The sequence below is a fragment of the Aythya ferina genome (assembly GCF_964211825.1).
Source record: "Aythya ferina genome assembly, chromosome: 16".
NCBI classification, from domain to species: Eukaryota; Metazoa; Chordata; class Aves; order Anseriformes; family Anatidae; genus Aythya; species Aythya ferina.
In genome coordinates this window covers 12,479,799-12,505,626 of record NC_140315.1, presented here as the reverse complement: position 1 = coordinate 12,505,626, position 25,828 = coordinate 12,479,799, and the positions used below count along the sequence as shown (strand labels likewise).

Sequence of the window (25,828 nt, the reverse complement as noted above, 5' to 3'; positions counted from 1 at the left end):
AGCTCTTGGGTGACAGTTAACCACTTCTTCCAAGTATTTCAGGAATTGCAGAGGAAAGATCAGTTAGCAGTCTGGAAGGTGTGAATGCTCATTCCCATCCACTTCTTGTTATTCTCCTGTTGTAGAAAAATTAAAGGTTTGCACTCAAAATGCTGACCTGAGAGCCCTGGAGGAGCAGTTGCATGTCACATAGAGCTTCATGTTACTTAGCATGAGTTAGTTGAAAGGAAGAGTGCCTTTTCTGTAGGTGTAACCCAGCCTTGTGTAATTCAAGGCTTAAAAGTGAAATGAAGTGAGGATTCCCTGTGGGAACAGTGTTACTCTGCTTGTCTTTGCCGCGGGTTCTTTCTTCCTCTCGTTTTGAATATCTGACATGGAAACTTCTGTGAAGTACCAATTACTGGAACCCAAATGCAAAGATTTGCACATGCTCCTCATGTGCGGCTGTCCTTGAAAATGTTAATAGGTTGAAATAAAGGCAACAGGTCTAGAGAGGGAAGAGGGGCTTTTAAAGGATACAAAGTGTTGAAAATTGGAAATTATATTTTGGATACCTGTTCTGCTGTCTGAAATCTTATATGCAGGAAAATTTTTCCTGTTTTCCTCGTGTAAGTCTAGGTACAAATACTAACGTAAATGAACTTATTGTAATGAGAATAATTAATGTAATGATGTATCCATTTTTCTTGTTTTTAGGTGGATGTTCATTTGATGAGCACTATAGTAATTGTGGTTATAGTGTGGCCTTGGGAACCAATGGATTTACCTGGGAGCAGATCAATACCTGGGAAAAGCCAACAATGGATCCTGCTGTCCCAACAGGTAAGTAAAAAGCCTCAGCAACAGCGGAGGCATTGCTATTTGTGAGAATTGGCTGTTATCCCTGTATGGGTTGCTATACACTGAGAGCATCCAATAATAACATAGTCTTCCTCCATATGATGCTTTTCAGTATTCTCTGAAGAGCTCAGGGTAATGTAATGGTAGATTCTAATGGTTTTATTTCTTATTGGAAATTAACGTTATGTTGTGGATGTGTATGGGAGTAAGTTCTCTGGAATGCTTTGTTCACATTGAAGAAAACCTTCTGACAAAGCACACTAAATTTTTCTAAAAATCAATTTGCATTTATTACAATTCTTACTTCTAACAGTTTCTAATTTTCTTAAATTAGGATAGTACTCAAAACCCCTGCAAAGCCGTTGACACAATGGCAAACAGAACTGACCAGCTAGTGTGATTTCAGTATTAAGGATGTATTTGTTCCAGTTAATTCATTGCACTGTGACAAGTGTGCGCTAGTTGACAGAATCAACATTTTGTGTTGTTCTAGAGGTATTCTTATGCCTGTAAATTATTGGGCTAAGGAACTTCAAATTGCTAGGTGCCTGTTAAGGGTACCACATAGAGCTGATACAACAATAGCACCCTGCTGTAGCCATGGATAGACAGGCCCGTGTTCATCCTGGTATGTTGAAGCTGTCAGCAGAAAACAAACACCCAAGATAACAAGCTAGCTGTTGGTTTTCTTCTGTTTTTAATTACAGCTTAAATTGGAAACTGTTCAGAACAGAATCTTTCAAATTGTGTAACACCTAGGGCTGCTTGTTTTGGCTCTGGCATTCCAAAAGCTAATTGTGAAGTTAATTTTCTGGTCTTGTCTGTAGGAATGTATTTCATCATTCTGGATGTGTTGCCTTTTTAATGAGGGCTATTTTATCTCTACAGTTCCTTGGCTTCAACTCTCTAGTGTTCCACTCCCTATCCGTGGTAGACCTAACTAGAGAGACATGACAGATCTTTGAATTTATGGATCTCAGAATGATCTGAAGGAATAGGAACACCCACAGCTTTGATGCCGTTTGTTAGGCAAGGAATAAATAGGAGGGCTGGTAGTGGTACAAGTTCAATACTTTGCCAACTCTAAATATTAAGGTAAACCTATCTTCCTGGCTTCCTGTGAAAGTGTATTATCGTCTGAAGTATGCTGGAACTGTGCAGAAACTGATAGATAAATAACAATTTGGAATGGCAAACAAACACCAAAGCAGTGCAGTGTGATTTTTAACGAGCTTTTCAGAATTATTCCTCCTAAAACTAAGTAAACGGAGACATGTGGAGCTCTCCCTTAATACTTCTGTCCATGACATCCAATAGCACTGATAATTTGCAGCTGCTCTAACACCTTTATATATTAAAACGGAAGAAAAATGCACAAAGCTTTATCGTGTAGAAAAATGGAAGAGGTAAAGCAGCTAAAAACCTGGAATGTGCTGCTAACGAAATACCATCTAAAGAGACCTTCAGAAATATGGGGGGAAATGGCTCAGTGCTTCACATTACTAATTGGTGTCTCAGGACTATTTACACAGAACAAAAGGGGAAATCAGTAGGTAGAAAAATAAGATTGACCACAGCAAACGTGTATAGAAAGCTCCAGTAACAAAAACATGTTTTCAAGAGCTGTCCAAATCATGCTAACCTTGAAGTAAATTAGAGTGGTCAATTAGATGGCCTCAAGCTAGCAGGGATGCTAGAGCTGTTATTGAGAGGCTGTGTTGCTGGATGGAATCTTAATGCCTGTCGTTTGTATTGGTTACTCATTGAAAATCTGTTTCATGAGAATAAAGGATGTTTACTTAAAATTCATCTAGTGGCAAAGCCAGCCGAATAAACTGATGAACAGCGCACGTTCCGCTCCTACAAGCAGGGACAGCTTTAAAACCAGAGCACTAGAACATTTGGTGATTGACTTTCCATTTCATTTAATTTCTCCACAGCAGCTGAAAGCAGCAGGGTGTAAATCCAGTCAACTACAGGATGTAAGAGGTGGTAACAGCGTTTGGCATAAGCATCTTCTGGTGTCCAGCCGTAGGCAGGAAAGCTCCTCCAGCGTGGACAGCAGTGACGGGAGAGCGTAGGGTTCTAGCAATGCAGGCGGTGATGCAAATTTGCTTTATCAGGAGAATGTTTTAGCCACTATCCAATTTTTGTGGAGGGAAATAGATCAAAATGCTATATTGTGGAAATGGTGAAAAGTGAGTGAGCAGGTATGAAATTGGTTCAATGATGCTAAGCAAGGCTGCAGCGCAACCTGCTGGGAGATGGTGGCAGAAAGGTGGGGCCTGCCCCTGCCCTGGTCAGCCCACATTAATATTGCTGTCAGAGCTATTTTCTTCCCTAAAATGTTGGCTTTCATAAGCACCAGCAGGTCTCTTTGAATTCAACCAAGCCACAGAATTCCAGCCTCCTGAATACTAATGATAATATCTAGGACTTTTTTACAGTACTTTTCATCGTTAGATCTGAGTGCTCTTCAAAGGAGGTCAGTATCATGAGTGAGAGCCTGAATCTGTACTACTGTGTAATTCTCTGCTGACACACTGCTGCAAAGGTCTCTGCCAAGGGACATCTTTCCTAGGCTTTATTTTTTAGAATTAAAATGCCAAAAAAAAAAAAAAAGGCAATTAAACTGCCCTATTAGTAATGTAAAAGTTTGTAGGCAATTTGTTTTACACCATTGCTAGCAAATAAACTGTTTTCCGTGAATTCTATGATTAATTCCTCAGGGCTGGAAACAGTGTTAATTGGGGGATTAAGAACCAGATGTTTGTTGTTTCTGAATAAATGTTTCAAAAACTTGAAAGAAATGAATTGTAGGTATCCAATCCCCAGACTTAGGGACTCTTATTCCACCTCCTTGCATAATAACAGAAGTGATTATAACAAAATATTTTTTAACAGATGGGTGTTTACTTAAGCTTGAATACCCTCAGTGATGAGTATTCTGCAGCCTCTGGGCTACTCGTTCCACTCTTTGAGTTGTAAAGGTTCTTAGTATTCATCTTCCATTTTTCCCTTTTATGGCTTAATCTCATTATTCTTTGCTCCATCTATGACTTGGGAGGATAATCAGTTGTTGCTCTCTTATTATCTCTTACATAGCTGTATGCAGTTAAGTCTTTGTATCCTAGGTCTAAACACGACCCAGCCCTTTTAACCTTTCTTAATTCAGTGTCTTGTTTCCTTCCCTCCCTTCCCTCTACCCTATTCAGTCATCGCTTTCTTATGTTTTTTGGGTATTTGCCTAAAGCTGTATTACCAAGCTGGGTCTCGATACTCCGTGTGACAGCGCTGGCAGGATGTAAGGCTGCGTTTCTGTCCCAGAAGTTCAAGCTACAGCAAGTAGTTACCTCCTGCTCCTCGCGTTGCCTTTATGCAGTTTTCATTTCCTTTTTTCTGCAAATGTTCGGTCTTTATGTGCTGGTGTTAGATGATGTGAGATGAGCACGGTCTTGTAGCCTGTTGGATTGCAGAAGATATTTCCTTGGTAGTAAAGTAAACAGGGCCTGAGCTTTTCTGTATTTTAGAGTCAGACACTTGGTTAGTAGAACAAGTGCTTGTGTTGTCTTAAAACCAGCCTGGGAAAAATATTTGCTTTACTTTTTATGTTGTAATGTTGCAGCATTCCAGGAAACCCTGAACCGGCCTGCCACTGCAGCAGTTGTGAGAACAATATTAATATTATGAAAGTATTTAACATTTGCATGTTTGAAGCATTTTACCAGCATTTACTAATTAACTCCAATGGAGACCTAACCAGGGCTGACTAGACTGGAGTAATTACTTTAATTGTGTTAAATACGATCGTACTCTGAATACAAAGCCGGCGTGCAATGTGCCTTTCTGGAGCAGCATTCCTCACTGTTAGATTTACTGCTAATCTCCTGGTTGCTTGTGTGAAGCTTTCTTGTTCCAAGTTAGCAGATAAGCAATTGGCACACAGAAGTGGAAGGTCTGGCCCCATCTTCTGCCCTGTGTGTGTGTAAAGTGGCACCCTCACAGTGCAAGTTCTGTACTTTGTGTATATGTGTATACACATAGATGTGTCTATATGCATGTGCGGTATCACTGCTGTTTCTTGCTAAATTAGTTAATTACACATCTTGTTTCTCTAGGAAACTAATTTAGTTATTGAGTTTGGAGATGAGTGAAATGTTTAGAAGAAATTAAAACAATCAGAATTAGTGTTATAGCACTTGTACATTACTCAGCGAGTGCAGGTTTGCTTATCTTTGCTCACTTATTCCACAGCAATTCCACAAATTTTCCCCAAAGAAACAAGACCCATTATCAATCAAAGGTATTTTAATGCTAAAAATAGGTGCATTGTTATCTAAGAGCTGAACTTGCTGATATCTCTACCTTGTGGTTTGTAGGGTGAAAAATAGTTGCGGAAAAATGCCGCTAATACATGGTTTTATGAGTTGTGTGCATTTATGTAAAGCTTTTTAAATGGCAGACAAGTTGTGTTGCACCATGGTTTGGAAGTGAGCAAGTAGTGTATTTACACTTCTGCTGATAATATTTGAGCCCAAACAGTTCAGCTGCTGCGTGGTGCTTCAGAAGCCAGGACAGGTGAGCACCAAGTGGCTGCTGACTCCACCGTTAGTGTTTCGGAAGCCCTGATGGCAGCTCGAGCACTGAGGTCAGGCTCGCCCTTCAGAGAGGCAGTCAGCAGTTCTCCTGAAGTGTTCCTCACATGGTCTTGGAGAAGTCCTTGCGGAGTCCTCTCAGTGGTGGACATTTTGAGGTAATATCTGGTGAGGTAAAGGCACAGCCAGGTTTGGAGTGCTTTCTGATGTGAGCCCATGTTGCTTAGCCCAATGAGATGAACACAGCCTGAGAGATGTTCAGTGTGTGCAACTCATCACTTCCCTTGAAAGCGTTGCACCACCTTGCTGAGAACTTGTAGCAGGATTTCTTCTTCTCTTGCACCAGAGATAACGCATGGGGACTCTTCCCTCATGTAATTGGGTGTGTACTTTGTTCCAGTAACTGGAGGGCTCTCTGAGCATCTTGCTGAAAGAACAGAAGGGTTATCATCATTAGCGATGTTTCGTGAAATAACCATTTAGCAGGCGAACATCACAGGCATGATGTATGGATGAATACCAGATGGCTCAATTCTACTTGGGCTCCTCTGAACTGAGTGAAGTTTCACGTTAGCCTAATAGGCCGAATGTGTCACCTTCCTCCTTTTGGTGAGTGGCACCGTGGAGTTTGGTGAATGAGTAATTACAAACCAGCTTTCCTTGAGGAAGGTAATAAACTCCACATCTATGCGCACATTGAAGGGGGAGACGGGATCCTTTAATTTCATTCAGAAGAGCATTGATGGGTACTTAAGTGTTAACTTTCTCCAAAGAACTGAAAACCTCTGCACAGGTCAGATGTTTGTCGTCATTTTCTTCAGGCTAGAAGGAATGCCAACAGGAGTTAGACTCAGCATTTGTAAATTTGAAAGGCAACGCTATAAAATTAACATTTTCCCGTGTCTCAATGTATTAATACTTGCTTACAAGAAAATAAACAAAATTGTTAAAAGAATAAATTAAAATCCAACTGTGTGTATGATGAATCATGATCCAATTTTGTCTGAGAGGGGAGAAGGAAATTTGGCTCAGCTGTCTGTGTATATTGTTTCTCCAAAAAATATTTTTTGCAGGGGAAATTACTAAGAATGAGTCAAATGTGTTTGTCCCACTCTTTGACTTTCATACAAGTAAATAGATTAGTCTGGGGACTAGGTAATGAACTCAAAGTAATTTCTCAGCTTTTAAGATTTGAGCAGAAAGTGATTTGTGGAAACCTTCTGTGGTGCATTGTCATTTTGCTCTTTATTGTCTGTCTTCATGTCTGTGTTTTGGGGTTGACTTTTAGATTTGTGATTGTAAACAATCTTTCCCATTTCCAGAATTTCATCACTATTTTAGGCTAACCTGAGGTTAGAAGTTGATTTCCTTATTTTTCCTGTTGTGTTTTGGGTGGGAGAACATAATAATGTTTAGACTCTTGGGGAAAAAAGTATGATTTGGGGACTATTTATGAATATAGCTTTGGGAGGGACGTAACCTTAGGATGCAACTACAGGGAACCTATTTCACTCTGGTTCTTAAATTGTTCTTTATTATGCAATCTGGTATGACCCCCTAAAGTCATTAATGTAGCTGATTCTGGAATGGCTGCTGTAATGGCATTAGGATCAGAGGAATGTATTGTCACCCGTGTTTTTTGATGATCTCACATCAGGTCTGGGCTATCTGTAAGTCACACCCACGTTAATATAAAAGTTGCTCTTCAAAGAAGGAAAAACAGCAATGAAGGTCATGAACAATTGCTTCTGTTTCATGCAACTGCATCCAGACAGTTGTTAACTCAAAGCAATTAGCTCTGTGGGTGATTCTTACCAAATGGTTGCTTTCTGTCTCGTGTTCCTGTGTTCTAACACCAAGTAGAAATTGCCTTCCACGGGTAGGCCTGCTGGCTTTGTTTGAACTATTAATAGTGGTGGGCTGGTGACCTAAGTACGTGTGAAATTACAGATGTGTAAATTAAGAATCCCACACCGAAAAACTGAGCAGAAGTTAGCTATTCCGTGCTGTAAGATGCGAGAGGAGTTGATTTCATTAAGAACAGTTAACCGCTCTAGAGGCTTTCTCTGAAGGGAAATTACATCTTCATTTTTAATACTTTGTCAGTCATTGTAGATGTGAACCAGAATTCCTCCTTATGCGCCACTGAGAGAGGTCAGCAGCAGCGTATTTCCATGTAGATGGTGCTTCGGTACTGAACTCTTCCTAACCGAGGGAGCGTTGCCTTCTCTGGATATGCACGATATAAAGAAATGTTATCCAAGAAATCTGAAGGAATGACTTCTAGGAAGGTCTTTCAATGACCCTGAGGGAATTGCTGTCTGGTTTCCTGCACCTCGATGTGTTAAATGGTCCATTTGAACTGTTGTCAGTCTATTTCTGATCCTTTTTTTGTGGAAGCCCTCAGCAACAGGTCTGTTTGTGGATGTCAGGACCTTTCCATTAGCACCATTAGTGAGACCGTGACACCCGTAAAGCACCGCCGTGACATCTTTCAGCATCAGGCTCAGAGGAAGGACAGGAAAGCCATTGTCGTACGTGTTTTTCCTCCGTGGTTTCAGCACTGAAACACGTTCCTTCTCAGAACCTGTTGGCTCTAACAGGAGCTGATGCCTTTCAGCATCTTAGATTAGGGAGAATGCAGTCTGTGTCTGATTAGTTTGAGCTCTATTAGGGCATGCTGTCCAGATGCCAGGTAGTATTAAAACTATTTTTTTGTTTGAGAGCCAGGTTATGGCATTGTATTGCTATGGTAATGGGGAAAAAGAAAATCTAATTTAAAACATTAAAAGGTGTGAGAGTTGGGGGTAGAAGGAGGTTTCTTTTCATGTAAAATTTCTTCAAAGCAGATGAAAACTTTTATCTAGTTTAAATTCAATTGAAATAAATTTAGTTGCATTGAAATAAGGCTAGCGTACAAAAGCTATGTGATCTGTTTTAAATACTTATTTCTGTGGAAATTCTTTGTATGGTAAGGGGAAGATGGATAATTTAACACACCTTCACTCCTACTAGAAAATTCAGAGCAAGAAAAGAATCGTGCGGAAGGAAGAACAGCAAATAAACAAGGTGCAGAGCTAGAAAGAGGGATGGGGAAAGGCCTTCCTGATGAAATGGGGATAGTGAAATTGATAAACGTGGAAGTAGTAGACATTAAAGAACAGAGGAAAAGCAGCGCATAAGGTAGGAACGCATGTTTTTTGGGAGAAGGTAGAGGTAGAATGGTGATATTAGGGAATACTGAAGGTCTAGTCAGAGCTAAAGTATTTGTTACAACCTTTCAAGTGTGAATTTTAAGTCCATGGTATCTTGTGTTATTTCCAAACTGTGGACCTCCTCTCCATTAAGTGTTTCTTCTTTATCTGGGAAGGTTGGTTAGTAAGCCAGAGGTGAAAAATCTAACAGGAATGAAGTCTGAGAGAAGACTGACCCAAACAGTCTGCATGGGGCAGAGGGCCGAAGTTAAGATAGAGCAGAGTTGAAAAAAAGAGGTTGTGAATGAGATGGCAAACACTGAAAGGTAAGGATTTACAAAAGGAAATGCTGAGCAAACAGCAGGCAAAATTACACCTCAGATGTGAGCTGAGAAAGCAGCTGCTGAAAGCCTTGAAGAGGCATTTAAAGCAGAGGCTGGGCAGAGTACACCAAAGGCACAAAGTACAGTCAAGGTTGTCATTCAGTCCCTTGTGCTTTAGTAGCAGAGTCTTGCCAAGTCTGTCAGTATGAATTTTCAGCTCTTTGCAGTTGATTAACATCAAGTCAGTGGAATTTTCCTAACGTCCCTTAAATTCAGTGGGAACTGGTTATAATCTCTTATGGGGACTGTATGCTGCGGTGGGTTGTCTGCTAATGCAGTACTTTTCTTATTTGTTTCGTTTCTTCCCAATGAACTCATCTTTTTACTTTTCTTTTTTTTTCTTTTGCTTCTGTTCTAAAACCATCGCACTGCATAGCAGGCTCTCAGCACCTTGAGTGCAAGCTGTGTTGTAGTATCTAAGATTTCAGAGTCATGAATTATTTAGCCAACACTTTCTTTACCACAGACCCAATTTGGTGTGTAGTGAAATAAGCAAAAGTCTTTCCCCCAGCTTCAAAATAAATGGGATGGGGATTCGTAATGGTCAGTGTACACAGTCTAGATCTTTGAATACTTAGTTAAAAGGATGCAGGTCGTTTGGGTGGGATGCTAAATCCTCAGTTCAGTGATTCTGCTGAGAACTGTGGCTACTAAGAAACCCTGGGAAACAAGGTCGTTTTTTATGCTTAAGAAATACCAGCATTTGCTATTCCCAAAGTTAGTTATTTAGTGCATGTAATTTGACATAGGAAAAATACTGGCTTTCAATAAGTATTTTCCAGAAGTCATTTATATGTGTACAAAAAGCAAGCTGATGGCAACACTGCTGACATACTCTCATGGAGGAAAAATAATGTATGCATCTCTTGCATTAGGCAATCCAACCTCCTCCAAATCGTTCACCTCTTTTAGAAGGAGTGGAAGCTGTTGTGGTTGTATTCCTTTGAGATGAAAGTTGTAATACTACAAATTATTGCTTGTTTTCAGTAGTGACTGGAAAAATAAATGCAATTATGTTTATGAATGTTGAAAATTAAGCAAAATAAAGCAATTGTATGTGTTTGAGGATCTTTTCAAATGAAAAGCTCTATTCACTGAATTCTCATCGGCTCTTTTTCTCACTGTCATGTTTCATGAAGTGAACACTGAATTGAATGAACAGCTGCAGTAAAATAGCAGTAGTCAAGTCACAGGGAATTCACAGGAAATTGAGACGTTTCAGGCTGTAACACAAGCCCTTTTGGGCCCTCATTTACCTTGAGAAACGGTTGACTTTTAGCATAACGTCTTAAAATGCAGCTCGCACAATAGAGAGGTGTCAGGCCCTTATTTGCAGTGCACGCATGTGGTACACAGCGATAGGCCTTGTACCAACAGAACAAAGCCTCTTACTGTCACTACACAGGGTTTGGATTTCTAAATGTGGCAACAGGTTTTTTTCTTGTGGGCTTCCCCTTCAGATTTACTTACAGTGCAAGCATGAGAGTTAATATGAAGGAAATGTCAGAGTTGATGGTAAGGGTATTTATTCTAAGGAAAGCAGAACAGGAAATGTGCAACACAGCTCAGGTGTCTAAGAGCCTTCTTGGTTCATCTAATTCTTTTAAAATGAGGCCATTCTCAACGCTAAAGATCCCACCACGTCCCTTTGATATTTGAAAAAAGCATCTATTGCAGTGTGGGGCTGTTGGCTGAGCCAGGCTGTAAGCTCACCCGTGGCTGCCCGACCTTCCCGCTGTGCCTCTGCGCACACCACGGGGGCTGTGGGTGGGAGCATGCTGTGGGAACACATGCTGCGGGGCAGTAAATGGCCTGCCCTCTTCCCAGTCGTGAAATAGCAGATCTGATTAATACAAAGATGCTTTAGAACAACTGTTTTGTGTGCTGAGAGTTTATGCAGTGCTTCCTTTTTTTTTTTTTTTTTTTTTTTAATTTTATACCACATATGATTTAACACCCAAGATAGTAACTCTTTAAGTAGTATGATTAAGGTTTTCGTAGGATAACTTAGTAATGCTTTCTCACAAGTCAGTGTGCCCTGTAAGCGGATGCTCAGTTATTTGTCATTCAAATACCCCTTGAAAAGATAAATACTTCAGCATTTCCCGTTCACTCTATCCCTCTGTCTTCAGTGTGTAGAAGTTGCAGTTATGGTAGTGAAGAATCTTGGCCATAAAGCCAAAATCACCTTCTCCCTCACCCCTAGCCAAACTGAGATTAAAAGAGAAGGGGGGGGGGAAAACCCCACCTAAATTAACTTGCTCAATTTGATGCAGTTCAGGGTGATGGAGTGAAGGTGCACCACAGGCATCGCTGCGTGTGCTCAGGGCCAGTTTTACTACTCCATCTGTCCATCTCAAACAAATGTTTTTCCCCCTTTCATTTTTATAGATTTAAGTTGTTTAGTAGTACAGTTACGGGAATATTCAAAGGAGGAACCATAACCAGATACTGTTTTAGCTTAGTTCTCATTAGCTGTTCATCTAGAACAGATTGCATAGGATGATCTTCTGGAGTGTGTCTAATTGCTGCAGCATGGTAATTTAATGGGGACACATTTTTATAGGCTTGTTTAACTGCATCTGTGCCAGCTGACCTCACAGCTTGGAGTGCAGTGATTCAGCTCTAGAAAATTGAGTTTAAATATAGGATCTGATTTGCATGGCCCTTTTTGAACTTCATTCACTGTTATGCTTTATTTAATATGACATCTAGCATCAATGTGAGATCTGAATTAAAACTGTTTATTCTCTATCCCCTTTGCCACCACTTCCAGCAACTAACTTTTCTTCTCGGACTAAGGAGTATTTTTATATGGTAGCAAACAAAGCACCTCTCAAAACTCTGTAGTCTTGCTGCTCGTACTGGAAACCGTACCGCTTCTGCGCATCTTAAGACTGTGTCTATCTCTATTCTTCCTTTGTCCCTTTCTTTGACCTCATCCCTCAGCTTTCTGGTCACTCACAGCCTTAAATCCAGTGGTACACATCTGTAAAACTTTCCTTTGGCTTGCCAGGAAATCAGGACATGCACGCTTTGTTGCAGCTTGGACGAATTGGTACAGAAGGTGTCCCTCGGGCTTGTACCCTTTAAGCGAGGAACAGGATTTCAAAAGCTAATTTGCTTGTTTTCATAGCATGATCATAATTCTACAAGGGAGAGAAGATGATCTAATCTAATTTAATTTTTGCTCTTTGAGAAGAAGGGAGATCACTTGGCCAGCTGCTGCTCTGAGCAAACATGGAGTATGCAGGCTACAGGATAAGCTTTGAACTCTGTCAAGTCTCTCGGCAGTATATGCTAATGTGTGCTGTTGGGAGATTTCTGAAACTTTTGCCTCTGATTGTATTAATTAGTGTGCTGCTCCAGACCAGCAAAGCAGTCTGAATGAGCTGTAATGCTGTGAGAACAAGTGCATGCGGTTACACATAGGGCTGCTTCTGTCCCTGATGCTTTAGTATTTTGGCAGGGTGGACTGTGAAGATGTGTATTTGGCCTGATTTGTGAAATCACAGTGCTTTCGTCCACCTTTTTGTTTTAAAAAAAATTAAACATGTTTTAGCACTTTAATGTATTCTATTCAAGCTGTTTGTTAGAAGTAGAAAAAAATGCATGCTCCAATCCTGCATTTGAAGAGAAGCCCTTTCCTCCACAAATATTTGAACTTCTAACACAAGGTAAGGAAGCATCTCAGAGCTTCAGTGGTCATCATACTATTTAATTTCTTTAGACTGTGACAAACTCTCTCAAAAAACAACTCCCCTATAATTTAGACCTGCAGGGCTCTTAAACCAATCTTCCCCCAAGGTGGATTTACTTTCTCAAACAAGCACTTCTCAAGTAGAGTAAGTTTGCCAGTAGTGTCTGTTAAAATACAGCTTCATGTTTAATGGTGTTTGGGAAAAAAAATAAATAAAAGAGATCCACACACAAAAAAACATGCTGCCACCTTTCTCCTGCAAGAGAGGAGAGAAGACCTTCCAATCCTTCCACTAACTGGAGTTTTCCATCTCTGCTTCTCTCCCTGTTCTGCAGCCACAGTGTGAGGCCTGGCTTTCCGTGGAGTCCGTAGATATATTCTACAAGGTGCATAGTGGTGGCAGAGGTGTGTTTAACCATGTAAGATTTTTGAGAGTCTTTGGGGTGGAAAGAAATGGAGCTCTTCAGTGACTATCTACTCAGTTCTTGCTTGGATTTCCAACTTAGGCTAGCATCTTTGTAATAACCAGTCTGCCCTGTTTTCTTGCATTTATACAATCATAGAACCATTACGTTTGGAAAAGACCTCCAACATCATCTGGTCCAACCACACCCCTACTACCAATGTCACCACTAAGCCGTGTCCCCAAGCACCATGTCCAGCCTTCCCTTGAACACCCCCAGGGACGGTGACTCCACCACCTCCCTGGGCAACCCGTCCCAATGCCTGACTGCTCTTGCTGAGCAGAAATGTCTCCTCATTTCCAACCTGAACCTCCCCTGGCACAACTTGAGGCCATTCTCTCTAGTCCTTTTACTGGTTACCTGTGAGAAGAGGGTGACCCCCAGCTCCCCACACCTTTCTTTCAGGCAGTTGCAGGGAGCAATAAGGTCTCCCCTGAGCCTCCTCTTCTCCAGACCAAACACCCCCAGCTCCCTCAGCTGCTCCTCACAGGACTTGTGTCCCAGGCCCCTCACCAGCTTCGTAGCCCTTCTCTGGACACACTCCAGGGCCTCGATGTCCTTCTTGTAGTGATGGGCCCAAAGCTGAACACAGCACTTGAGGTGCAGCCTCACCAGAGCAGAGTACAGGGGGCGATCACCTCCCTGCTCCTGCTGGCTGCACTATTCCTGAGACAAGCCAGGATGCTGCTGGCCTTCTTGGCCACCTGGGCACACTGCTGGCTCATGTTGAGGTGAGCATCAGGCAGCACCCCCAGATCCTTTTCCTCTGCACAGCTTTCGAGCCTCTGCCCCGAGCCTGTAGCGCTGCATGGGGTTGTTGTGGCTAAAGTGCTAAGCTATTATTTCATATGTGTGGTGTACATCAAATAATTGACTTTCTTGTTGCTTGTGAGACCCTGGCAAGCACAGCTGCAGACTCCAGCTTTACGTCTAGTCTGGCTTATTGCTAAACTTGATATATCACCAGCCTGCAGGTTTGAGTTTGTGTTTAGCCTCCCTAGAAATCTCCATAAGCAAAACAATCAAAACATGTAGCTAAAATCTTGGCACTGAAATGAAGATGAGTTTGAACTGCTCAAACTCTTGTTTGTATCTAAACATAGGTCTGTGAGAGCCTTTCTGATCCAGGTAACAAAAATTATTTAGGGTTTCGTATTGCTTCAACTACCTCTTTAGCTTTGTTTTCCCTTGCCTTAGAAAGGTTTAAACTCAATCACCACCATCCTCCCTCTGAAATAGGCATCATACATTCCATACTAAAAATAAAGCATTGCATCAATTCCTTCATAAGGACTCTACTCCATCTCCATCTTTATGGGAGAAGAGAAGCCACTGACAGTTCTAACTGAAATTACCTCTCCCCTCATACTGAAATCAACCTAATAATTCTCCCCTACTACTTCAGTTAAAGGAAGGTGACCAACACTAGGATTCCTTAGTAACCCTTAAGAACTCTAAGCTTACTTTCTTTTAGCTCTTCAGCTATCAGGATATTAATCCTTCCACCTGCTCCTCCTAAATACTTTTTCATTATTCCAAAATAAAAGCAATAAGTAATATCTCATTTGATGGCAAATATATTTAAAGCTTTCTTGAAGTAAGTTCAGATATGAAATCTGAGAAACATGCCTTGGGGTCATAAATGTACAACGTAATAGCCCATACAGAATTCAGCCAGCTATGGCAAATTGTTTCCACAAGCATGAGTGCAATGCTCTGTCTTTTATGCATGTACTCCCCTACATCTGCTTGAACTTGAAAAAGTGATAAAAATCTGTCAGCCTTAGAGCCTATTCAATACTTTATTTAATAGGTTTTTACAGGGCATCAACCAAGATTTTTTTCATTCGGTTTGCATATACTTCTGGAAAGTTGTTGACTGTGTAGGTGTCTGCGTGTTTGATTTAAGAGATGTCACTCTCCTCGGTTGTATCTCTGCTCATCAGGCACAGTTGGACCACAGCTGAGCCTTCTGGTGCATCTATGGTAGAAGTATAATTCTGCAGTGGAATGATTACAGGGCTATAGAACATGTACCCAATTTGCAATTAAATGTGTTTTTTCTGCCATTACCTAATGCTGCAGCTTGGGATCCAAACAGCAGTCTACGTTTTTCCTCCCTGTTTACATCACCCCAAATAATAATGTTTTTGCCAACCAATTATGTTTTCAAAAGTGCGTGTGTAATCACTGTTGCCTTCAGAAGTCTCTAATTGAAAGTTTACTACAAAAACTGTTACCCAGGACAGTGCTGTAATTTCTGTTTTGTTTACTTTTTAGGCTGTGTTATTAAGGCAATACAGCAGCACCGTGGTGGTTGCTGCTACACTGATATCGAAATGCGATAAAGAAATCCCTGTGCACATGTAACTGCTTTGTACCAACACAACTGCTGCCATGCTAAGGGAGGGCAAGTCTTTAAATGTGTAAGTGAAGGAATGCACAAGTCTGGGGAGGTGTTTGGGCTAGTTTAGGTATATAAGAGGATTCAGCTAATTTTTGGGTAGCTAGACGTGGGGAATGGAGAGTTTAGTGCAGAATCGAAGCAAATGGTTCCTTCTTCCTTCCGTACAGAGTAAGCTGTGTTTTTCTCACTCCTGAACTTAACAGTTCAAAGCACTTAAGTCTAAAGATCTGTAAATAAAGGGTAGAAAGAAAATTTGGAGGGAGATGCTGATATAACCACAGCAGCAGTCAGTCAACATTACAATGCTGCAATCTTACTGAATTTCTGCCACGAATGCAAATTAGAAGCCATTCTGTTTTAAAAGCTTCAGCTAATATTAATTGCATTTATTTTCAAGGTGATGTCTTACTTGTTGGTGGGAATGAGCAATAGAGAATTAAAAAAAAAAAAAAAAAGTTTCATCAGTGATTACAAAAGAGAGAATGATTTACTAATTGCCTTTTGTCATTTCCTGACAGTTTATCTCTTACCAGTGAAACAATCTGCCTCAAGTCATTGAAAACATTTGTGTTATTGAGAGATTAGGATAAATATACTGCATGTAATTGTTTAGTTGTAAATTTGTTCTTTTCTTTTACGAGGAACTGGATTTGTCGCCTGTGTTCTGTGGCAAGTGTAACCCTTCCCGCTGTAACCCTTGTGCTTCAGATTAAAGTATGTTCAGAAGATCTCAGGATCACAGCAGAGCAGAATGTAGCTGAGAGCAAAAAGCTTTTGCTGGTTTTGGTGGAACAGGGCTCTGCCAACAGGTCTGCTATCACGTTTTCGGCTCCAGGAGATATTAAAATGCAGTGCTAAATCCTACAAACTACTGCAGGTTCTGCATGTGTCCCCATATTGCTGCCTTATCAAAACTCAATCTCCCACAAACTAAATGAATAGAATTGGACTTTGGTCACCTCATTCAGCTTGATGATCTCTAGTAGAGCAGCGGAACACGTATTGGGATGACCCCTGATTCCTTCATCTCTTCACTGCCGTGGAATTTCATTGTGCAGTCACCTAGATTATTGTGTCCTAGACAATGATCCTAGTAAATGATCTGTTCACAGGTGTAGATGCTAGGGTTGTGAAGAAGCAGATGTTTACTTTATTCATAATTCCAGAGAGCTGAGCATTTAAGGGAAGCACTCCTTTTATATGAATATAAATGCAGCTGGATCTCTTCCCCACATCCCCTTCCACTTCAAAGCTGGCTTAAGGTGTACAAGACAAATCTTAAAAAGAAAAAGCTTCAGCATAAGAGAACCTTGAGAACAGATCTGATAGGGCATCCAGGAATGCTTTTTAAAGCCTTTTTCCTTCCACAGCCCCGTGTGCCTGAGCTGGGAGTTGGGGAGAGGGGTTTGTGCAGTTACACGACTGTAGCGCTGTGCCCAGGGCAGCGCTGTCTGCAGCCTGCCTTCTCTGTGCTCTGGCAGTGTGGATAATACAGTAATCTGTACAAGGAGCTCTGTTTGATGCTGTGGGAAAACATATTGAATGTAGATTGGATCCTGCAAGTGAAGGTTCAGGCACGTGTCTGATATATGGGTTTTTCAGGCATTTCAAAGTTTAGCACACACGTGGGAAAGGGGTTGGCTCTGTGACCCTCGTGAGTTGGCATGTTCGGATCCACGAGCCCGTGGATTCAGTGAGGCAGAGACCCAGCTGATGCCATCGTTTCCAGGGTGTTCAACAAAATACACCAGGAGCCTCTAAAAACATGAGCAGATAAACAGAAAGTATCAGAAACTGAATAAAAAATAAAAGATTGAACAACGTATAGAAAAAGATCACAGACTATGCTTGCTGGTTCTCTGAGGCTTAAATCATTTCCCTGTAGCCAATTCTGCTTGGGAATGAGTAAGGAAATACTTGGTACTGCAAGACTGACTGGTTCTCTAGTAAAACCACATTCAATGTCCCCTCCTTGCCTCCCACCCCCATTTTTTTCTAGTTTAAATTGATGTAGAAGTGTAGATGATTTCAGAAGTAACAAGGTGCAAAACACTATTGCCCTGGGTAACTGTGCCAGCTCTGCCTCTCTTGCTGTTGGTAAGAGTGATGTCTGTATGTTGGTTGGAGTTGATTTTGAAATTATCCTGCAGTACTTTGCAATCTGAAACAAAGTCACCAGACACTGATGTGATCACTTAAACCCTGGGTTCATGCGATGTGGTCAGATAAGATAATTCTGTGAGGAACCAGAAGTCTCTTTTAATGAATACTTTTTGGGAAATAAACCATCAGCAACAACAAACACAGCATTTTGTGCCCAGTGTGTGGCTACTTTCATGCATGGAGCTGGGCCGTGTGAGCAGGAAGAGGGTCCAGTACCTGGAGGACAGCTTGGACAGAGGCTACCTCTTTGGCTACTAGTATGTGAACAGAACCTGGTCTGCTAGGGGTCCTTATTAGGTTGCAAGCTGAAAGTATGGCTCCCTGGAAAACTAGACATTGCTATCTGTAAGCTAAAATTGAATGTTTTGGTGGAAGCTGGCGGTGTTTGTAAATGTGCTTCATTTTTCTCTGGTTCCTTTGCTGTTCTTCTTGAGGGAAAAGTGGGGTAGGAGGGAGTGCAATGGTAGCAGTGCCCTGGTTCTCTGTTACAAGCTTGTGCATTGCCCATGTCCCTAAAGTGGCATTAGATATCTGGAACTACTTAGGACACCCACTGATTTCTGAGTTCAGCACTTGTTCTGTGTGATCCCAGCAGTTGCTACTAGTGTGTAAAGCCCCGGAGCCCAGCTGAGTTAGCTGTTGTGACTGTCACCCAGTTGCTTTTCCTTCCTGCCCAAATGAGATGTCTCCCCTGGAAATAACATCAGTCTTAAATGCAGAAGGCACAGCTTTTAAATGTTAAACCAGATGGTAATTATCCTGAATTAGTCTCTCATTTGCGATACTTTTTTTTTTTTTTTTTTTTTTTGACATGGTCTTTTCTTTAAAAAACACACAACAAACACATCACCACACACACACACAAAGACAACAACAAAACCACCTACCACTTGCGATTATTCTGGTTTGGTATTTAAAGACTTGTTTGCTTTTAACAGGTTGCAAAAGTCATGTACTGTTTCTTGTACATTGGAAAGGCAGTAGAATCCTTCTGGGGATAGCACTTGCGTAATATGACATTCGATGGCAAAGATGTACAGGAGGGACCTGGTTTGTTTCTAATCCGCATGGAACATGAACCATCCAGTACGTAACAGGAGAACGCGTGTCCTGGTTTTGCATTTGGACAATCTACGTTATTTCTCTCTAAATGTCATGTCTGCTATATACCAGACTTCTCTGCTTTTGGAGCTCTTGTTTTCACACATGCATTATTTAGGGCTATAAAGCAAAATACATGTCAGAAGGCAGGAGACTCCCTGCCAGCTTAGTTGACTTGGTTTTGTAGGCTGAAGCCGGGCTAGGGAGTTAGGGAGTCTCTAGGCTCTGAAAACGGCCATCAGAAGCTTTGATCTCACTCCCTCCTTCAGCCGGGAGGTAATGGTCCTGCGGTAAATCTGAAGATGCAGAACAATTTTATTTTCATTTTGTAGGGCTTTAAAACAAAATTTTCTTTAGAGCAATGAGGAGAGTAATGAGGAATTTTAAAATAGGGATACCGGTTTCTGAAATATAAAGGTCTCAGGTAGTCTTGTATCCACAACTGAGTCCTTTCAACTGGAACAGGAAAATATGAAAGGAAGTTGCAGCCTCCCCAGAATTGTTCTGCCTTTGGTAGTTACTCCGTGATCAGTTTGGGGTTTGGACTACACAGTGAGAAATAAGCAATGATCATTTCGTTCCAATGCCTTTAGGAATATTTTTCCAGTTTGAAAAACTTGGATATTCCTATGTATGTTTCAACTTGATTATTATTTTTTTTTTTAGAACGTGCATTCCAGTGCTGAACATAAGTAGCTTTATTTAATATTTTGAGGCAGATTTTTTCTGTATTAACTTAAAAATCTCATAATAGAAATTTGCAGAGAGTTTTTGGCAAGTGCTCAAAGGATTCAGGTACCTAATGCCATTTTCACAGCTGACTCAGTGTTTTTGAAATGTAAGTTCTGTTGGTATCTTTTTTAAAATCTGTTAAGTACTTTTCAGAGAATGGTACCTATAAAGTATTTATTTGTAGCCATAGACTGTTTAAAGTATGTGCCACAAGATAGTGCGTGCTTCTTATATAATTCTTAATCATATCGTAAGAGCCCACTGACGGATGTCCTATATCACAATCAATGAGTTTATAACAGGATTAAAATGTTCAAAGATGCAGATGAAAATTTAAAACAGGAGAGTGGAAGCTGTGAAAAGATTCTACTCTTCTTCCACATTCTGTCCTTCCTATCCAGATGTAAGGACATATTAAATGCAGGAGGAAATTAGTTGCTGAATTCATTCTTGAATCTAGCTGGACCGAGCAGGCAGCACAAGAAGCGGATTAGTTCTCGTGCAGTGTTGGAGATAAAAGAACAATGACCATAGGCTGAATGAGGGGAAGGAATTGCATCGCTCTCTGCAATGAAGGTTGGTGTTTGTGTATGTTAGAGAAACTAACTAGAAATATTTGTGGAGGAGAAGCCCATTGAAGATCTGAAGTTAGTATGTGAGCTAGGCTTAAGTATATATTTTAGGTCTTTGTTATACAGGAAATAGTCAAAATGAGAACTCCAAGAACTGGCCTATGCAATCTTTCACTGGGACATAGGAAAAGTCTGTAGCAAGATGCTGCAAATACAAACTTAAGGCCTTTTAAAAATCATATTCATAATCAAAGGAAAAAAAAAAAAAAAAAAAAGATGGGAGGTTGTTCCAGCGAAGAGGTTAGGGTGATAAGTGTAAGGAAACAAACTTTTAAAAGCTGAAAACAAACAGAATATAAGTAATTACACAGAAAGATGGACACAAAGTCGGTAATAAGAAAAAAAAAAAAAGGTTATAAGGGATAAAGCTGATGCCTTTAATGCGTTACTTGGCAGTATTAAAAGCATACTAAAAAGCAAACAAAATCTGGAACAAATAAGTAGAACTAGTGAAAATTTTAATGGTATCTTCAGGGCTTCTGGGGTGGAGCTCACCCCATCACAGAAAGACTGTTAGAAAAAAGGTAAGGGTACAGCCAGGGTCACCCTGGGATTGTCTGGGGTCCTGAGGATCTAGAAGAGAGAAGAGAAGAATATTGGTCTCACAGCATTTAGAAAATAGAGGGGGAACAGCGATTAACAGATCCAATATAACATTGAATTATAAAACTGCTCTGCTGGGAATAAAATGGGCAGATGCTACAGGAACATCTGAGCTGGTGATGCGTTTAAGAACAAGGTATTGTGAAGTAGAAGTGATAGGGGGCTGTGCACATTAATCACGATTCCATAGAACAAAGCAAAATACATCAAATGTACTTTCAAGGAGAAGAGTAGGGTAAATGCTCCAAGCACTTCTAAAATATCAGCTAAGCTTTAACTTTCAGAGTGTGGGGAGGAAGAGGAAAGTGGCTTTCCACCAGCCCTTTACTCCTCTGTGAGGATTTACCAGACTTTCTTTATCAGTTTTACAATCCTAGCCTCTTCTAACTGTTGGAGTAGGGTTCATGTGGCTACTGGGATTGTTAACGAAGGTCCGGGCTAAAGAGAGGAACAAGAGAGGACACCAAGTTATACTGAGAATGAACATCCTTTTGACCTTGCTGTTAAGCTCGACCTTCCCCCCAAAGTCTCTGTCACGTGGCGGTTTTAGAAGTGTAATATCTTCGCTTTTTCTTTAGCAGATCATTTTCTGAAGACAGGCATTTTAACCCAAATATAAGTTAGTAAACACGAGGATTATTTGAACGTTGCTCACTTTATGCAATACTAAGCACTGGACTCTTGGAACAAGCATAGAGAATCTTTCCAAAAAGGCTGCAGATGGATTCATTCTCCAGTAGAATAAAAGTTTCTAGAGAATCATACTCCTTTTTAATTTAAGATGAATGAGTTTAAAACTGAAACTTTAATGCCTGAAGTTAATTTCTACCTGTGCTACTGGTCCGTCCCAGCTCTTCAGTGATTATGGGCTCACTTGCTGTGGTGCTCCAGCATTTTCCTAAGTCCTGTTCAGCCTTCCCCAGCCACAGAACTCGTTTGAGTTTGTTGTTTTATTAGGAACTGCGATGTAACACTGTGTTGCTGTCTGAGAAACCTATAGTAGACCTGAAGGCAAAGAACCCCAACCAAGTTTCTTCTCTGTATGCATTCACTTACTTTAGCACGACCTGTATCACACACAGTGCAATTAGTTTTTCTCAGCTATATTTTTAATTGATTATTTGCTTTAATTAGGCATCCATTTAGGGTGCAGCCACCATCAAAGCAAGGTTTGGTACATTCTGTGTATCCTAAGCATTACATTTGGCCAGTCTTTGTGTTCCCACTGAACAATCATATAGGGGTATTTTATGATTTTTTGGCACTTGTTTGATTAAAAGACACTCTGCTCATCAACCTGTCCAGATACTTGCTGCTTACAGATCAAATTTTTCAATGCTTTGGTTGTGCAGGTGATGTTTTTCAGACTGTGAAAACGTTGCTTTGTGCTGAAGCAGTATTTGTCTTGGTCAAATTAGACTTAACATAACCTGGTAAGAACTGAGTAACAAATAAGAAATGAGTTACAAATTCCGACTTTTACATTAAAAAAAAAAAAAAAAAAGTATTTTTAACCATGTTGCCAAACTAATTCTTGGAGGCAAAAACTTAACACTTAAGCATTATTTTTATTCATGAAACCATCAGTTTTCCTAAATGTGTTCTTCAAATTCGTAGGCTGTTACTGACATCTGTGGTTGTGGTTACTGACATGTGGTTGTGTCAAGAATGCAATTACTACACCATAAAATTGTCTGGTAGTATTTGAGTAAAACACTACTACTTCACCTACAACTAAAAATGGTACCGTCTATGACCCTGTTCTTATTTGGACACTAGTCGTTGGAATATCCCTCCTTCTCCACGTGTGTGAATATTTTATCCGTTCCATTGCAATGACCCCAGCGGCAAATATTCTGTCACTTCTCACAGGTGACTTTCACAGCTTAAATTGACCTTGCTCAGAGAAAACACCGTGTGATATCCAATGTGAGTATTTCTTCCTTTAGTTGTATCTATTTGGAAAAGTGTTTTACTGTAGAAAGAACATTTAAATTTTTAAGGCAACTTTTTTCTAAATCATCCTGACAGATGTGAGGGATTGACACCGTTATCTAGAACAGGGTGGTTAACAAAAAGTAGTTGTGCAGCAATAATTGCACCTCAGCCCTGGCCTGGAAGTCTCTGCTTTTCATGGGTGCAGTGAGGGCAATGCAGTGCGAATCTCTTCTGAAGGGAACATGTCTGCTCACTGTGCTCCTGGCTGTGGTGAGTATTACAGTGCAGATTTTTCTCCTCAAATTTTTTATTTTTGTAAAGTGCCTCAGTTTGGGAGTGCTTCTCAGTCCTTCAGTGTGTCTTCATCTCATTGCCAGGAGAGCATCCTGTATTTTTTCCGAAGGTAATTTGCGGCTTGGTCCCAAGGAGAGCTGGTTACCGTGGTCCATTCCCCTTTCAGTAGAAGTGGTGGGAGGGAAGTTAGAGGTGGCTGTTCAGAAACTGTTGGCAGTGACCTGCTGGCTTTGGTGGGCTTTTAGTGAAAGCCAGGAAGAAACATTTGCTCTTCAGAATCATTTTTTGGGGGAAAGAAATCAGTTGTTTGTTGCCTTGGGGCAATCTTATCACAAACTTTGTTGTGCTTCTTTGCCATTTGAGGTCCACCACTTAGGACGAGCTTTTAACTCCCATTAGCAAGGAAGAAGCTGTACTTGGGAAGTGTTGAAGATTTGTTACTGCTTTTAGGCATGTGATGTTTGCAAATAACAAATGCAGCTTTGTACCTCAAACCAAACTGAAGTGGAGCTTTGTGGGATTTTCTGATTATGTAATTTTATTTTATTTTTTCTTGGCTGTCGTTTTTCTCCCTCATTCTTAAGTTTTCCTCTTACCCAACAGGCCAGAATCGCACATGCTGTTTTCAGTGCATCTCACTTGGTTTTCTTGGAGCCTGGCCAGTTTGCGTCAGTTGAGGATTTACTTTTTTCTTGAAGGGCATGTCTCTGTCAACTGCAGTTGTTTTCCCAAGAAAAGAACAGTCATTCTTCCCATTCTGCATCCTGCCTTCTCATTCATGCCACTTCTCATAGGTCATAATATCTTAGCACGCTCTGAATGTCGCGAAGGATTTGAATAACTTCTACTTCAACATATGGCATGTATCATCAGTGAGCTCCGCTACGGATTCTGAGAACTGAAAGCAAGCTGCGTGATGAGGGAGTCTAGGCAGAAAGTAAATAAGATGGAAAAAATTAAAAATATGGAATTAGCGGAACAGTGAGTTGAATCAATAGACCTGTTTTAAATATTTGGATAAAATAATTTGCTTCAAATGCCCAGGAGAAATTACTGGCTTGTGTTTAATCTATATCCCATATTTATTTAATTTTGTCATCCGCCTGCTTGTAATGTACTTTTGTCTTTTTTTTTTTTTTAAAGTTTTAATAACTGTGCATATTTGAGGTAACGAGAGAAATAAATACTTGCAATATAAAAGTAATTGTTCTTCTTAATTAACAGCCAAAATACAAACCAGATAAAATTTGATTATGGTCAGAGAAGATCTTAGACAAACAGAGGAGAAAGGAGCACTGCCTTCCATGTCCTCAGAAAAGCCCTGTCCAAACACAAATTATTTATCAAGAGCACATAGGTCAGTGAGCTGCTTGGTACTTAATGGTATTTTGTGGAATTTGTTTCTTTTCCTTGTGGCCGTTTACAGTCATTGAAGTTACTCTATTATGCATGAGTGTGCTATGACTATATATATCTATATATCTGTAGGCATTTTCTGCAGATGAGAGATGGAATGAGCAGGACTGTGTGGGAACTTACCGAATTTCCACGTAAGCAGTTCTGAATTCTAGCATGTTGACTCTTTCTGTGGGATGGTTTGACCCTAGTGTTCCTCAGCTGGACGACTGGAATTGGATTGCTGAAATCTACCGTGACACTATTAAGCATGAAGTTGTGCTTCCCAAGCCTGTCTCTCAGCAAATGGGTGAATGCCTTTTCATAGTTGGCAAAGAGATTGTTTTGAACACTTGTCTGTATCTCAGAAACTGGGGGAAAAAAAAAGATGAAGATGGGGAACCCCCCAAAACAACAAAAAATAATTCTCAAGTGTCTTGGGATGGAATTGAAACTACCTCTGGAGGTAAAAGAGTAACTTTCAAGATACCAATCTTTCTTTACTTACAGCTTGCTCTGCATACCTAGTTGAGAAACTAATGCTTCAATTACTGTGCCCCTGGCCTCTTTCATGCCTTAAACAGAAAAACACCACCCTTTGGGGCTTTGTTATCTCCTGTGTACTTTCTGATACATCAGCTTGTGGAGAAAAAATAATGATAGGGAGGTCTACAGATTTTTTTTTTTCATTCCTGTAAAAATGCTTTCATTTAATTTGTGGCTTTTTCTGTCCACTCTAGTCACAGCAATGTTCACTTGTTCAGTTTTGCACAAAAGGTGGAAATACTGTGCGTAGTTTCTCTTAATCCACCTCAGTCATTGAATTCAGCACACTGAGGCAAGCCATCAGAAGACAAATTCCTCTTACAGCAGCAGCAGGAATTAGGACTCTTTAGAGGGTCGCAATTTATCACATGCAAGTACAATATGTCTTGCTTCACTTGAACTGGACTTCCAGAGATTTAATTGAACTATGTTGCCGTTGGCATTTTTAGTGCTGCTTGGTCTGACTTTATTGGGTATCCAAACCAGAGCTGTTAAAGAGCAAAATTAAAGCTGAGCGAAAAATAAAATTGCAGAAGAACAAAATGTTACAGGAGGCAGATATCCCTCTGTTTTATAGAAATAGGACTTAAGTTGCCAGAGGCATTGTTTGTGACTTTATAGCTGAAGTTGAATTCTCTAAAAGATGTACAAAACTAAAAAGTGACACGATATAATGCAAGATTTAAAAATGTAGACAAGCACATATCTGTTAATCAGGCCCTGAAGCTTAGAAAGGACCTGTGGTATATCTGGAAGGAATCACCTTGGTTGAGTGACATACTTGATTCTGATAGCTAAATCTTTTTACAGTTCCTCGGGTATGCTTTCCGTTGAGGCAGAA

At 40.5% G+C, this 25,828-nt stretch overlaps 1 protein-coding gene across 5 annotated transcripts in view; it reads left to right on the top strand.

Moving 5' to 3' along the window:
* PTPRT (protein tyrosine phosphatase receptor type T) overlaps nt 1–25,828 on the top strand; it is a 573,321-nt gene that overhangs the window by 239,305 nt on the left and 308,188 nt on the right. For all 5 annotated transcript variants that reach the window (XM_084537660.1, XM_084537664.1, XM_084537663.1 and 2 more), the window contains one exon: nt 697–822. In XM_084537660.1, the coding sequence (XP_084393786.1) occupies nt 697–822 (126 nt within the window). The remainder of the gene's footprint in view (nt 1–696; nt 823–25,828) is intronic.